The sequence below is a fragment of the Anser brachyrhynchus genome, assembly GCF_964034855.1.
Source record: "Anser brachyrhynchus genome assembly, chromosome: 2".
Classification (NCBI taxonomy): Eukaryota; Metazoa; Chordata; class Aves; order Anseriformes; family Anatidae; genus Anser; species Anser brachyrhynchus.
The window spans coordinates 38875382-38892110 of NC_137695.1; the positions used below are offsets into that span (position 1 = coordinate 38875382).

General features: G+C 38.3%; 1 protein-coding gene across 6 annotated transcripts in view; it reads right to left on the reverse strand.

The window, feature by feature from the left end:
• Positions 1-16729, reverse strand: part of SATB1 (SATB homeobox 1) — a 93192-nt gene that overhangs the window by 22911 nt on the left and 53552 nt on the right. For all 6 annotated transcript variants that reach the window (XM_080580996.1, XM_080580995.1, XM_080580999.1 and 3 more), the window contains exons 8-9: positions 12467-12679; positions 4003-4158 (exon numbers count right to left, since the gene is read on the reverse strand). In XM_080580996.1, the coding sequence (XP_080437122.1) occupies positions 4003-4158; positions 12467-12679 (369 nt within the window). The remainder of the gene's footprint in view (positions 1-4002; positions 4159-12466; positions 12680-16729) is intronic.

Consider the following 16729-nt stretch of genomic DNA (forward strand, 5'->3'; position numbering starts at 1 on the left):
CTGTCACCATCAAAAAAAACCCTCATCCCTAGCTCCCACATGAAAACATTGTAACCAATGCACAGTTACTGAACCATGATGCCTTAATGATCATTACACAAATCAACTTTTTTTTTTTTTAATTTGAAGTAACGAAATTAAGAATGTGCTCTCAGAATTATTTGAATCAGACTGTTAGGTAATAAATTTAATAAAACCCCAATATGATTAAATTGTAAAAGTAATGCATACCACACAAAATGTTATGTGTGTGGATTCTTTTCATTTTGACTTATTCAGGTGTGCTGATTAAATTTTAGCAAATAATGTTGTTAGTACTGCCCTTCTTCCACAAAAAAAAAAAACAACCCTGGGAGCAGAGACAAAGCACTTCATAAATATTTGTCTTTTATTTGTATGTGTTTTTCTAAAGCTCTCTTTTCAACACAATCTAACAAAAAAAATTGTAGGCCTATTATGCAGGCCAAATGCAATAAAGATGTAAGACTTTAAATACTGACGTTAGGTGTTTTGCTGATTACAATTCTAAATCCCCCCAAATATATTATGTGTCCAAGCATTTTTAATTATGATATCTTCCTGAATTCTTTAGTATGATCATCGTAACTTTTAAAGTATATATTAAGTATATATAATAAAGTATATATACTTAATGTATTAAGTATATATTAATATATATATATTATGTATATATATATGTATATATATATACTTAATACATTAAATACATTAAAAATACTTAATACATTAAGTATATATACTTTATTACATATATATTATGTATATTAAGTATATATAAAGTATATATTTTGAATTTAACAGAATTTGACTTTATTTTGCAGATAATATATTGATCCTTAAATACATAGGATTTTCTGAAATACACAGATTGCGTATATCCCTACATGGGAAAATAATTCAACACTGGGAGGAATGTCCTAGCTACAACCCCAAACTCATTCAACTCCGTTTCTTCAGAGAAGTCAACCAGCAGTTTTTGAGTGAGTCGCCAGCAAAGCGCGCCGTGAAACTGCAAGTATGCAAATCACCACTCACCTAGGGCAGAGCACTAGATCTCACTGGTATCACTGCAATCTCTTCCTGCTGTCGTCATCCTTCCCTTGCCCTGTGCTACGACCTCTGCTGCACCCAGCCCCTGCGCCCGCCGGGTCCGTGGAGCATCAGGACCACGCGTGGTCCTCAGTGAAGCTGGTAACTGCTGCCAAAGGCGCTAACACAGCACAAGGGAGGATGCTCTCGATTTTTACCTCGGCGCTACCTAAATAGAAACTTCTGTAGCGCATCATTTAACAGCTCTTCTGTTCAAAGTGCTCTAGTCAGCAGAACATTATCTGCAGTCTCCTGACTCGGGCAAGCCCAGCCACCTTGCAGATGCTGGCTGCTTAGTTAGAGGCCCAATCTAATGTTGACACAAACCATTTTCTTACTTTTTTTTTTTTTTTAAATGAAAAAGAAAAAAGCCCTCCAGCAAACAACTATCTTTGTCCACTTGGTCACCGCTTTAGGTCACACACTGTTTTATACCAAAACTGCAGACCTTACACTCAGCAGTTAATCAAGTTTTTAAATAGGAGAAGAATATTCAATTTTGGTGAGGTTTAAAAAAAAAACATTTTTAACCAGCACATCATTTTCTACTGTGTGTTCTCCAGACTTTTAATTTTAACTGGAATTGATTACCCCAGGTTTTCCAGTCCTGAGTGAGAAACCAATATCTCCAAATGAAAAAAAAAAAAAAAAGAACTATGTAAGAGCCTCTTAAAGAATATGTTTGAACAAGTCTCTGGTTCATGCAAGACAGACTTCTTTGCCCCAAGAAATATTTCTCTGTACTACTGACAAGCTCCAATGAAGATTTTTTTACATGACAGATATCTCCTTTACTATACATGGCTTTGTTACATATTTAAAAAAATATATTGATTGGCTGACTAGTACTGAACTGGTTAGAGGAGGCAAAATGCATCCAGTCACCTATGAAGTTATTTCTGTGAGACAGGTTTCTACTACAAATGCCACTTTGGCTAAGTATGGTCTTGAGAACTTCCTTAATAAAAAAAATAAATAACATTAGCTTGCTTAAATCCAGGAGAAAACACAACCTCTGAAAATAGAGGCATAATTTCCACAATGAAAGGGAAAAGAACTAAGCATTTTCTCTTGTTTGTTTTGTACAGCCTTATGCACAACCTGCACAAGAATCGAAATTTTATACTAATACTCTAAAAAGAATGCCCTTCATCCTTCGGAAGCCTTTGTCTTTCCTGTGCTGATTTGAAAAGGGATTACCTGTCTCTTTTAAAATCACAATTGGAAGAGCTGTCCTGCCTAGAAATTTTAAGATTACATCCTTAAATAAATACTCTATGACAGATAAACTCAGATCAAAATGATGTGGACCAGTAGATCAGATTCATACCTTAGTTTTGTGGAGAACTGCAAAGGGATGGGGAAGGTGTAGAAAACGGACAGCTCTCTAGCCCCTGGTCTTGACATGTAAATAAAGACATCTGAGGAGCACACAGGTTGGGAGCTGCTGTAACATTCTATCATAATTAGAAACATTTCAAGAGCCCTGTAATTTCCAATCAAAATTACAGTAATTTCTGATATACAAGCCATGATTCATGACAGAATTTTTACATTCCATGGGAGATTATAGTGGCCTGATGTATGACACACTGAGTACAGCACTAACATAAACAATTCAGTTTAATGTTTAAACAGCACTTGGCGTTTAGAATCCCACAATAAAAGAAACATATTATTGTAGAAATTATCACTTTGACAGTGATTGAAGGGTAGGCAGGCATGTGGCCTATAAAGCTATAATTTTTACAGTCCACAGCTTGAGTTTAATCATTTTGATATAACATTTCCAAAATATCCCTTTAAATACTCCTTACAGCATATAACTTAAGAGACAACATCCTTTCTGTACAACAAAATGCAGTAAACTCCGAAATGCGAACACCATAGATGTCAAAAGTCAAATAAATTTAAAAGAAAATCAACACCGAAATGCTGAAGGCCCAAGAAACACCAGTCTAACTGATAGCTGCCAGCTTTCTCTGGAAGAGGATGTGTTTTTCTAAGAGTGAGTTTTAGAAAAGTAAAGGAAAAGTGACTAACTGGACTTAACATTTAATCTGACGTGAAGATTTAATGTTGCAAGGAGTGGTGCCTTTACCATTTCCTTCAAGTGTTGGTATAACTGTGTTTCTATTCGTTTCCATTTTTCTACATGTTTTTCCTTGAGTTGCTTTTTGAGTACATTCTCACTTACATCAATGCTTTTGCATACTCTAGTGATCTTTCTCAGAAGACATGTCACTTATGGTAATCACAACCAACAAGTGCTCACTGATTTCACTCTCTTGCCACTAAACTTGACAGAAATTCTTCAGTTGAAGAAAACAGCATAGAAAACCACATAACAGAGGCTTAAAACTGAATATGCAATATGACTGTAAGCCCGAGTGCAAGTAACCAAGCAGCCACAAAGACATGCTTTTTCAGATGTACCTTGTATGACCACGTGTTTTCCTTTTCTTCCTTTCTTTTTTCCTTTTTTTTTTTTTTCCTCTGGACATGGACAATTCTGCCCCACCTTCAACGCACAGCCTCACCAAACCCCGTTTCTGACTCACCATTTTAACAAAAATCACAATCCCAGTGTTCCTTGTTACAGCCCATGTAATTAACAAAACACCGAAGCCTACTTCAGCACCACTACAGATAGCTTGCACACCGTTTCTGCCTCATCCATGCCAACTATGTATTTATGAAACCAGCACTTGCTGAGCTGCATGGGACAGTGAATAAACAGTACCCAGACGTTACCTTTGAACTCAACCATGAACTCCAAATTGTGGCAGTGTGCTGTCATGCTAACCCACGTCCAGCCACTATAATTTACACAGAAGCAGGTCAAAACCAGATGGGGAAAAAAGAGAGGCCGTTGCGCCCCAGGAACTTTACCTGGCTTTTGGTTGCTGCCACCTTTGCAAACAGTGCCTGAGACACCTTAGCTCTCTTCATTTCCTGCTGTATCTCATCATAAATGGAAGCATTAATGTTCATGGAATTATTTTCTGTTTTTCCATTCCTCTCTGTAGCGATAGTAGCAGTTTTGACCTAGAAAATATATGTTATGAGACATTTTTCATTATGAAAAAATTATTTTCCTCTCATTCTCTCCCCTTTCTATTTTATTCCTTTTATTCAGTACTGCTCTTATATTCTTTCAGCTTTTCGGTAACTTAACATTATAAGTTATCCATAGTTCAGGCAACTGGGAAACAAGAAAATTCAGCATATTGTAACAGGTGAATGCATCTGAAATATGAGTTACTCTTAGCTGACCACTGTGAATTTCCATATCATAAAACAAATTAGGTGGAAATCTGTCAATCTTGTAGAGACTTGTGAATCCTTACAAGATTTCTTTGCCCCACGCAATTTAAGTAAAAAAATTTAACTGTAGCATAAAAGCATTTCCAATGAAATAAAGAACAACAGAAAAATGCCTCATGTCCAGTACACTCAAAAGAATTGTGATGTAGAAAATTCGCTGCTTTAGATTTAACTTTTTAACATATTGTCTGATCAGTTTAATTCTTAAGCTGTTTTTAAGAAAGCAACAATTTAGATTAATGCATATTTTAATCTCACTCATGAAATCAAGATAGGCCTTTCTTAAAACTATTAATGCTGGTTTTATTTCACTTACATACATCAAATACGCATTTTCAAGTATGTATTCTTCTTGCAATCCAGTTTAAAGAAAATAACACGAAAATAAGGCAGAATGACTACGATATTGCCTCTTTTATGTTAGCTGCATCTGCAGTTTGTGCGGTATCAGTTGAAAGGTACAAAAAATTAGCAAGTACACTGAGAAACACATCAGAATATCCCTACAATATTGTCAACAGTTAAGGACAGCATCTTTCTTTAGGATCTCCTCTTGCAGTGATTGCCTGAGATTTAAGGACCTTCAGAGGAAAGACTGTATTTCTGCCAAGAACCCTCAAGGTGATGACACAAAATCAAACCTTTAGATTTCAGTTCAAACTGGTTCATACTGAAGTTGTTGGGAGCTGAATTAATTTCGCCATTCAGAAGTTAGCTGTCTCGTCTAAGTTAGTCATTCAGGCTACCTCTAAGTTAATGGACAGAGACAGGCAATTCCAGAGGGTGATTCAGCCTACTCTCAAGGATGTGTCTAAAACCAGTTTCACTATCAGTTTAATCCAGAGCAAGTCAGCATCTTCCTGTGCTCTTAAGTCCCTTGGAGTTCAAAGGGAAATCATTAAAGCATGGCAATTCATCTTCTAATCTCACTTTTATATGAGCTTTCATGACACAGGTCTCCCAATATGAGAAGGAAAGGGTTTGGGTGAGGGAAATACTTAGGCAAATCATCAGTCCATTTTTTCCTAGAAATGTCATGCTCAATTTAGCCTAACTATCCTCTGTGGTACTTTTAAGATAAAATAATCTAGCCCAGAAACTGGGAGTGCATGCCACTTCTGCTGAGCCTTATTTGTCTATCAGGCATTTCCAGCGCTGTGCTAACACCTCATCATTTGCAGCAAATGGCAAAACCTCAGCAAGGACAAGGCACATGCTTCCACCTGCCTCCTACTGGCAGGCATTAGTCTTTCTAGTGTCTGAAAACAGGAATTCTAAATCAAAAGGGAAATAGAAAAAAAAAATCCCAGAACTCATCATACAGTTTATCACATGACTTTTTTCCATCTGAAAACAACCAGTACCTTGCAGCAGTGACCAGGACAGTGAGGTGTTTCCTTTTCTGCAGTGTGACATTTAATGGGTGATACTGAAGTAGAGGATGGTCAAGCCTGGGCCAAGGGCTGCTCAGAAACATTCCTGGCACCAGGCAGTGAGCAGCATGAGGAGCAGCACCATGAACATCCTCTTATTCACATTGCAGGGTGGGAAAACACATGCCTCACACTGAGCAGACTAGCGTGGGGCCACAAGAGCAGGTGCATCTCCTGAACACCATGCAGTGATATAATTTGAAAAATACAAAATCAGTGGAAATTTTATAACCTTTAAATGGAAATGACTCGCTATAAGATAACTGATGAACAATGGGGACATTAAATTTACTACTGGAGACAGCCCTCACTCTGCACACGTAAAAATCAGGCTAAGCTAACTTAGAAAACTAAAATGTGATGGCTTTGTCAACACATTGTCTTGGACCAGAGATTTAAATTTTGACAAAGTTATTTCACTCCTTCCAAAAGAAATACTTCTAACTTGTAACTAATCTTGGAGGGTTCTCTGGGGAAGAAGAGACGAAGATACTCTGCTAGGTTATACAATTCCATGGCATCTTTTGGGAAGGAGATGCTTTGCTCTTGTGTTACTGATAAAAATCTCTCTTTTCTGTAAGCATGCTGACTTTTTGATTGCTACTCAGCTTCAAAAGACAGCTTCATGTCATAGCAGTACTTCATAGACTACTGAACTGAGCTGTGGAGTGAACAGCCAGGTCATCAAAGAACAGAATTCACACACCACATTGGAGACAATTTAAATCGTGGGTCTTGGTCCATACTTTTCCACGTTCAATTTAGTATGGATATGTGTTTAACTCAGAAATTACTGAAAACTCTCATTCTAGTTGTTAAATCACATCTATCTTTATAGAAGACAATAAACTCAATGGCATCTAATGTTTCTAAAGTTAAAAAAAAAAAAAAGACTCATACTGCCCTGTTGCCTTCTGCTGATCTTGAATTAGGAAATGAACAACAGAAAACACTAATACCTTCATCAAAATGTCCTATTAGCCCACAGATCTTCGGGAGAATGAAAGTCTTAAAGTTATAAAATAGTGGGCTTGGGGATTATCAAGAGTTGTACTTCACAGCCATATCCTCTCCCTCTCCAATTTACATCACTGGCCAAGTATAAAAATTCTTCCCCTGCTTCTTAACAATTTCTCTTTAAAGATCAGGTATAGACTATGGCTGGACTAGATGGACCATTGGTCTGCTCTGGTCTGATGAATTCCATGCAATAATGCTAATTAACCTCTTGGAGAATATCCATACATAAAAGTGTTTCATAATTTATACATAGCAAGCATCTAGCCTGCTGTGTTGAATTTAGAATTGAGTTCAAGCTAGAGGCTGTTTGAAGCTGGGTTGAAAAACACCCTCCTCCTCAAAACAAGAAAAAAAAAAGAAAAAGAAAAAAAAAGAAACAACGAACAACAACAAAAAAAAGCCCTGAACAGTGCAACCTCAGGACTTGAGAGAGGAGGTGAAAACAGTATTCATTTTGGACAGAAAAACAAAACAAAACATAATGTCCCATCTCATCCACACTTAAACACAACCTCTCACCCCACCCACACATATAGCCACATTTTCTGTTTAGAAACGAAATCATAGATAAGCTAATTTTTTTTTTGACAGTAACCAAGTTTTGCAAATACTTACAGAACAAGGGAGTGTTATTTTATAAATGTAACACCCTGAGAATCAGAAACTCATTTGACCATCTTCCTATCACCAATCAATTTAGTTGTTTAAAAACACTTGGACAAAAAATAACACATCTATCCCCTCCTGGCCTGCCTAGGTACATATCTTATCATCAAATAAGGCCAATCACAGTAGCAAGAAATTCTGGATTCATTTTATTTTTTTTTTCCTAAACAAAGTAGAGGCTATTGTAGAAGAAATAACCAATCTGAAGAGGTTTCCACAAATATGGATGTTCATTTCTTCCTCACCAAAACTGAAACAAAAAAATCTTTTATAACACATTCTCATAAGTACTGTTTTAGCTTGGGAACAAAAATCTTCTTTAATCCTGGTTTAGCTTTTAATATTACATCGTACATTAAAATTCATAAAGTAGTTCATTCCAGGCAAAACAAACTACTTTTCAGTTCTACTCTGCAAATAGCAGAGGAGGTACAATAAATGCTGTTGCTTTCAGAACAGCTTTTATCAGGACAAGGTTTACTACTCCATTATTACACTGGCGCCTGGAAGCGCAGTTATAGTTAAGTGTCAGTGTTTCCATTAACTCTCCTCCATGGTGGTTTTCACGGGGGAAGGAGAAGACTGCATTTATTATTTGGTTCATTTTGAATTTCATTAAATTGCAACTTGGCACAAGGGCTACCAACCTAAATTTTGAATTCTTGCAGCAAAATAAAAAATTTTGCTGGTTGTGACGTTTGTGTGTTTGAACTCCACGTCTCCACTGTGAAGTTTCGAGGGAGCTGTCATTATGTGAAGTTCCTTGAAATGGAGGTTCACTGGTCCTCAAACACCAAAGCTGTGTCCTCCTCAAGATCAGTCAAAAGTGACATCCTATCTCTGGGATCCAAGCTGAAATTGCTTATCATGTAGGAACCCTATTTGTAGTCACAGGGAGGCCAGGATAATATTTATGAAAATGAAAGTTTTTTCTACATTGACTACCTAGAACCACGTAAAATTTGTGGATATTTCTTAAAACAATCGTCTGCTAAAATTATACTCTACTCTTGACTTTACATGTACTCTGTTTTTATACGGGCTGATGATGGGCCCCTAGAGTTAGCACATTTTTTTTTTTTTGGTGGTGAATATGGGTGGGGAGAGGACTTCTTCCTCAGCTCTTCAGAAATTAGAGATTACTTGTTCTGAGAAAGAACTGTTCATAACTGCAGGATGGCTAACAAGCTTTAACTAGAATATACTGCAGAAGAAAATCTGTAAGTTGGTCACCAGTCTCCATCCTTTACAAGTTGTACTGAGGAGGAGGCACTCTTTCTCCATGGCCCCTGAACTATCCTGATGAGAGGGAAAGGCCATCCCTAGCAACTCCATGGGGAACTCCATCTACCCTGAACCCAATTTGACACTCAGCATCCCCTGAAGTATCCCTACACCCTCCCATTCCCATGCAATGTGTGTGGACATTAACCCATTCTCTGAGCTTGACTTAGAAATATTGAAAAGGAACCACTCTGGGGTGATCTGCAAGCTGAAGGTCTTGGGGAGGGAGAAAGAAATGAGTAAAAGAAAAAAAAAAAAGATTTTTTTTAATCCCTTCTAGGTTGGAAATGTTTAACTAGCTCTCCATGCAGTATCTACCTGATGGAGAAGCTAATATTTATATATTCCACTGCCCCAGGAAAGAGCCTGACAGACAGGCTTCTGCCCCAGGAGGTGGCAAGGTGAACAACATCCAAGGGAAAATTCTTGTGTACCCTGTCTCTTTGTGCTTAGCCCACCAGAGTGAAAGATGGCAGCAGACTTTTAAAACTTGACCAGCTTAGAGGGCTAAACATGTTCCTGAAAGCTCAGGCATTAGAGGCTAAGGATTTCAATAAATTAAAAAGTAAAAAAAAAGTAAAAGTAAAATTTTGCTTTTTTTCTTTTAAGTCAGAGACAAAGGGAAAAGTAAAGGGGACAAAGTGCTTCTTAAAGGATTTCAAAAAAGAACTGGAAACAATCCAGATACATTAGCTCAAGTAGTAACTAGTAAGAATGCTGTAAAAATGAGATAAATTCAATGCAGTTTCTTCTAACTCAGGCACTGGGGTTTGTGCTTGGTGAGTTCCTACTATCCTATCAGACCTCCAAGGTCACGCTTTCTGTTTTTGCATGTAATAGTATGCAAAATTCACACTGAACAAGCCCAGATGCTAAACGGTTAAGTCTGCTCTACTGTCTGGCCACCAGTTGGCAACACAAAAATGCAAAATAGATCCTTTTCAGGATGTTTATTTTCACATCCTTCCGAAACTGATAACTTGCAATTGCAAAATAAACCTTCATGTGTGGCATATTAGCTCCCATTTTTCATGGTTTCATAGTTTAATTGTTTCAAATGTTACACTGGTCTAAAGATTTAACATTAAATATGTTGGCTCTTGCCTAAATTCTGTTGTCAGGATAAATGGTCTGTTTTGTCTTTCAATAGTTATCCAAGAAGTTCACAGCTAAACTAGAAAAATATTATGCTCTATTCCTACACAGTGAATATTAAATAACTGTTTATAATAATTTTAGTAATAAGGATGTTAGTAGTTTTATTTCTTTAGTGTCAAATATTCAATAAACTGTGGGCATTTTTCTTGGGGCGTGGAGGGACAGCAATCAGAGCAGTAGCTTGCATTAATAATTTTGCAGAATCCTGACTATTGTTTGTTTCTGGTACAATTTGTAAAATTATATTTGCTAGGGCAATTACTAGAATAATTTCATTATTATTTCTAGCATTAAGTGTTGTACTTACGTTACTAACTATGGACATTTCAATTTTCAAACTTAGGGCTCAGAACACCTACTAGAAGCTGGCAAGTGCTACATGTGTTTATAGGCAGATAATTCTCACAACAAATTAAAACAGTTCTGCAGCATCCTGACTTGGAGGTATCTATATCCCTGATCCATCCAATAGATAAAGTGCTTATATATTTTGTTGAATGACAAAGAACAATAACTAGAAAAATACTTGTTTTGTTCTACAGAACTCTAGTATTAGTCTATAAGGATTCCTTGTTAACCTGTTTTCCTTTTAAAAAGGATCCAAACAAAACCATATGCTGTTTCTACTTTTAACTGTTGTGATTAGGTTAACAATACTCTGGAGTCTCAGGAAAAAGAAATGCAAATGTAAACAAATACACAATAGAGACATAGATCTTCCCAACACCAACACCAAAAAGAAAAAAAAAAAGAAAAAAGTGGACTTATAGTATGTTTTGCCAGTAAACTTATAACCAACCCTAAGTCTCCCTTTCTGGCTGAAAATTTATTCAGTTTAAAGTGTGAATAAAAACCAATACAAGGATGTCGAGTCAGAGGTAGTCCTTCTGGAAGGTCCTGTAATTAACTCTGTTCTTTAGCTGTGAAATTGCCCAAGACCACTTGAGACAGAGTGAGACATTACCTTGGCAGAAAGAGATAAGTTAAGGAGGAGGGTTAGCCTTTGCTCTGAATTACCTGGGCTGTGGGAGCAGGTACAGATATTAAACCAAACTTAAATGTTGTTTTAAACAGAGTTATCTATATTTAACTATTTCCCACTAAAGCATTACTATGTAAATAGACTCTCTTCCTTTATCTTGGAGAGTATCTATAGTGGATTTCACAGACTAAACTCAGTCAATGATAGCAAAATTAGACCATTAGTACAGTCTGTTCTTTCTGTTTTTTTTTTTTTCTTCTTCTTCTTGTGAAAAGTACTTGTAGCAGGTCAGAAGAGATCTTCTGTCCTCCCTTTTCCTATGTTCTCATTATTCATTACTTGTGTGGTCCCTAGCATCCATTAGCTACAGGAATATTTGAAAAATAATCTGCGGAAATTTGTAGCATTCAGAAAAGGTACACAATATAGTCCTAGGCACTTGCTTGAGCCTGTTTAGTTAAAAAACTGCCCTGAGTTTATACATTCAACCGTCACAAAATTTTCACAGTCCCAAAGCCTTGCTTTGCATAGTGAATCTAGGACGGCATGATTTCCACCTATCTGTAGATCAGTTTGGTTTGTCCTTGTAAAGGTACAGCCCTGAGCCACAGCAATGCAGAGTATTTCAGAAAAGGTACAGAATTTTTTGGAGTGTTTCTTTCCCAGCTTCATTTCGTCTTTATGGAAATCACATGCATTCCTATAGCTCACACTTTTATTTCACATGCACCCTAAAACCAGCATCAAGAATTTCCTTTACAGACACAAGAACTGCACCATTGAATTTCTGGATACCAGTCTATCAGACTTTTTCATTTGGGGAGAATTAAAGAAATAGTCCCACCAGATTTTATGGAAATCAATAGGAGTTTCATTTGAACATGAACTAAATGAAGCTTTAAAGAACATATCCCAGTCTTTTAGTGCAATGAATAGAGCAAGGCTGTTTTGTTACCCAGCCCAAACTGGTGAAGGTGCCCCCAGCATTTTAGGAGGGAGTCTTTTTCCCCCCAGACCTTTAGCTTTACCTGTTTGTTTTCTGGAAGATAGTTTTTAAGGTAATACAATGTGCTCATACTTCTGCTTTTCACTCCCACTCAGTTTAGTGGTCCTTCAAAATCCCTATTTAAAACTCTATCATTAAAACAATACCTGAGAATTATAGGAAAAAATAAAGACAACAACAGAAAACCAGCACGTTCCTGGACCAAATAAAGCTCATGTCTCAATAGAAAGAGCAAAAAACTCTGTGGAGGCCATAATGGATAGAGTTTATCTTAAAACTAGAAAATAGCTAGTAATGAACTGCTACTATCATCCATTACATTCCTTAAATTTAATTTGTGACATGCACTGCAAATAATGATTCTGCGAGCGTTTAAAGAATTCAACAGCAAAAGCTTTCTAGTTCTGAAGAAAGGCATCACCCGGCGGGATATGGAGAAAGCACAACAAGCAAATCCAAAAGACAGAGAGAGCAGTTTACTTGTGGAGGCCGGCTAGGCGGTGTGCTTATGAGAGGTGCGGGGCCCATGGCAGAGGCTGCGTTCAAGCTCCTTTCCCTTTCGTCCTGGTAAATTCGATCTCGTTCAGCTTCTGGCAGCTGCAAGAAGTTCTGCATAGCCCGAAGGTTTACCAGCAAGGACTGCGAGGCAGTCTTGGGATCCTCTTCCTTTCGGAGGATTTCTGAGAGCAAGCCCTGTAGGGAGGGGGAGGAGAAAAAATGCTGGACAGTTAGCCTGGTGAAAACATCCTTTGCACAGCCGTTGCTCATCAGATCTCCTTCCACTGGGCTTGGAACGAGAGTGGCCAAATGTACTATCCACTCCACACAGGAATATATTAATGGCAATTTAGGTAGCAGAGAAGAGAGCCTCAATTGTGCTCTTAATTTTATTAAGCATCTGTTTTACATACAACGCAAACTGAATCTGCCTAATAGGTCTCCTTCCTTTTACTGGCTTAACTTGCCATGAAATCTTTCACAGTTGCCAGACAATCACAAGAAGTTAAGAGTAAGTGAAACACACATAGTCCAGAGGCATGATGCTGTGCTGTTCTCAGGCTTCCCAGACAAAGCACATAGCAAACCTAAAGAAATTGGCTTTCCACATTTCTAGCACTTTAAACAGCTCTTTGAAAGGAAGTGATATTCCACAGCTAATCTGAGATGATAAACTCGTAATGGTCCTGCAGGCTTAACTGACTCAGGTCTAAATTTTTAATAAGTCAATACTTAGATAAGAGAGTTTTATATCAGAGTTTAACAACAGGTGTCAAAACTGACTTTTGGCCACTGAAAGGAGAGAAGTGTGCCCCTCTCCTCCTCCCACCACCCTCATCCCCTCACCAGACTATCCTAATCCTCACCCCGTCCATTGCCTGGGCTGTTTATTTGAGCACCTGCTGTGCAGGTCCCACTTCCTAAGTCCATTTACTGTTGCTGTCCTTTGACAACTTTCAGAGCCCAACAACGACACACAAAAGCGAGCATTGGGGAGTGAAAGAAAGCCAGCACAGAGGGCAAAGGCAGCAGTGAGCTGGGAATGGCAGGCTGCAGACGATAGCTTGCCGCCGGCTCATACAGACCACGCCAGGTTCCCTGCGTAATCACTTCATCTCGGTTCTCCGCAATGGAGCAGGTCTGGCGGTCTGGGACACCTAATTACTCTAAAAGATGAAATATTTATGAACCTGTGAGTGCAACTAGAAGTTTAACGTCAACAGGTTCTTGAAGTCTCCCCCCTGCCAAATTCTCCTTTTAAATACGTCAGGCGTACAAAATGCTCTGCTGTCTTGAAGTTACAAAACTTGCAGTAAGAAAACTGTAATTTTTGCAAAAGCAAACACGAACTTCTTTTGAAAATACATTTTGTTGCCATGCAGGGGCAAGGAGAGGCTTGGCATGAGAGACTTCTAATGCCAGTGTAACAAGGGAACATTGATGTGACATTAAAGAACACAACCCAATGTTCCTTTTCCTAAAGAACATTTAAGTTATTTGGGGGTAATTGAGGTGTGAAGGGTGGAGGTGTAAGAAGGGAGTAATAAAAAAGCTAAGAGAGATGATTCTGACTGTAGATGGCCATTCACAGAAAGCTACGGCCGAAGTATCAGCTCCTGATGATGAGTCTGATGCTCACACCTATGAAACCACCTATGGCAGTTGTCTCCTATCCCAAAATATCCTTTTTTATCAGGCAAAAGCCCCTTATGGAGATACTGCTGCAAAGCTACCACTCCCAGGCAGCTGTGCTCAGGCAGGTCAGCACCCACCAGCGTGGCTCTGAGCTCTGTGTTTGCCCCATCACCTCTCTGCCTCCCAGGGGCAATGAGGACAGAGGTGCTAATCACTATGTTGGGGCCACGTGGTCCTCATGGCTCCATATGGGTCTGCACACACAGGAGGGAAATGGCATGGAAAACACAAACCGTCCTTCCAGCATTGAGTCTGAAAGATAATTTGGAGGTAAACTTAAAAAAATAATAATAATCTGGTGGATGCTTTCTTACCACTGTTCTTCATCCCTCCTCTTTTCTGGTGTCCAGGCAGAAACTATTTAGAAGGTAAATAAATGAGTTACAGACAAAAGTATAATTTGGGTGGAGTACAAATTTTAAAATTTTGTTTAGCCTCAACAATAGACTTATTAGCAAATATGGAAGTTAAATTCTTGCCTACAAGGTTTATGTACTTTTGTACCTAAGTACTCACACTGTTACTGCTTGTTAATGGTAGGGTTATGCTACCCATCCTCCAAAGAGCATCAAAAATGATTTTGTGCCACTGAAGAGAAGGCAGAGCTGCCCGCAGAGCACAGGACGTATGATTAAGGTGTAAACGTGTGATTTCTGACTGCTACTGTGCTGAAAACAAGCGCTCCAGGATTAAAAAGAAGAAAGGAAAACTAAACACAAGTGAACTGGTCACTGGCAGGAAGGAAGACTCCTTTCCAGCAACCCACTGTCAACCACAGAAAACGTCCTTGAAAAATACTTTGGACCATACTAGAAAATAATAAAAAAATAAAACTTTTTTTCCCCTCCCCTGTGTCTGTCAGTATTAACGATTTATGCAGGAAATGTCATTAGGTATTCATTCCCCTGCCTTTTCCCCATCACTGGCGTGAATCTTTGCATGAGCTGGGAGCACAGCAGAGGACTCAGATATGGAGAGAAGAGGGGAGATGAGAGTGTGGGGAGAAGGCAGGAGGAGGTGCTTGCTTTGAATGAAAAGGTCAGAATATGGATGCAAATAACAGATGAAAAAGGTGTAGTACCAGGTACAGGGCAAGTCTTACGATACAGTTTGCCGGCTTTAAATATTAATTTGTTGCTACTGCTTCAATTTTTTGAGCAACAAAATCCAGCTAAAGACGGTTGGACAACAAGTAAAATGGGAAAATCCTAGAAAGAATACATTGGCTCTTAAGTCTTGCCTCCTACATGCAGTAATTTACCGTTCATTTTACTAGGCCTGAACTGGCTTGAAAAGCTGCAAGTCTTGGTGTGGTCTCCTGATATTGTACCTCAGGTCGCACAGAAGATCCATGCCATTTGGTGCAGAGATTATAGAAACTGTCAGGGGCAGAGTCCCCTTTGCTCTTCCTCCCTCTTTCACACTGGAAATGTATTTTCTTAAGATGTTACCAGGACCCATTGAAAAAAGAAAGTTTACACGTCATCACAAGTATAATTCATTACTAATAGCACAAAAATGTTCAATAAATATTATCAGTGCTTTCAAAAGCTAATTATGAATTCTTTAAAACTGGAGATAAACAAAAGTGTCTGCCAAAGTGAACAAAAACGCTGCCTGTCTGGCCCCCAGTTTGTCTCCTCTTTGAACGTAATCATTGATTCAAATAGATTTTATCAGCCTCGCAGAACTTCAAAGCTTCCAGAAGAAAAATGCAATTTGCCCAAACCTCCCCAAAATATGCAGAACGTCCTCAACTGCTATCTGCCTCCATCGCGGGGTGCTTAAGCCCCATGTCCAGGTGGAGGATTATTTGCAAGCTCCACCCACAGGCCTGGATCCCTGCCAAGGAAGTTATAAGCAGACACATTTATCTATGTCGCTTAGTAGCAAGAGGAGAGCCGTCATGATAGTGTAATAGCACCTTTTTACCTTTTATTCAATAGTGATATGGATAGTGTTCTTTTTCTTAAATTACAGTACGAAGAATTATATGAATACAGTGGCAATTTCTGTTATACTTAAGCAGGCAAATTTCTCTCTACCACATAATTTACAGAACTCAAATTCAATAAAACATTACATGATGGTCCATTACTGTTATCAATTTTGAATAATCCATCTTCATTTTTCATTTTACTGGAAAATAAAGTGAGCCAAAGACAAAGTGGAAGAAAAAAAAAGTGCCTGAGAAGGTGGTTGGTGTAAACTTGGATTTTGTTTTAAAATTATGCGGAGCCATTTACTGCATCCAAGTGTTCTCTGAAATAGCAGTTGCCCAGAATTAGTATGAGCACTGTCCTAAACACACAGAAGTTTTCACATAGGAGAGAAGGCATTATACATTAACAAAATGCAATAAATCCTAGCAGCTAATATTTTAAACAAGTATGGGGGTGAAGGAGAAAGGAGGGGGAGAGAAAGGTATCTGGCAGAAACACTGAGAAGTAGTCAAAAACCTTGAGATGTAAAACTGTCACTTGTGGGAAGAGAAGAATTACAATAGTCAGACATGGCAAAAGCAGCAGAAAGCACTCCCCCTCCTTTCAC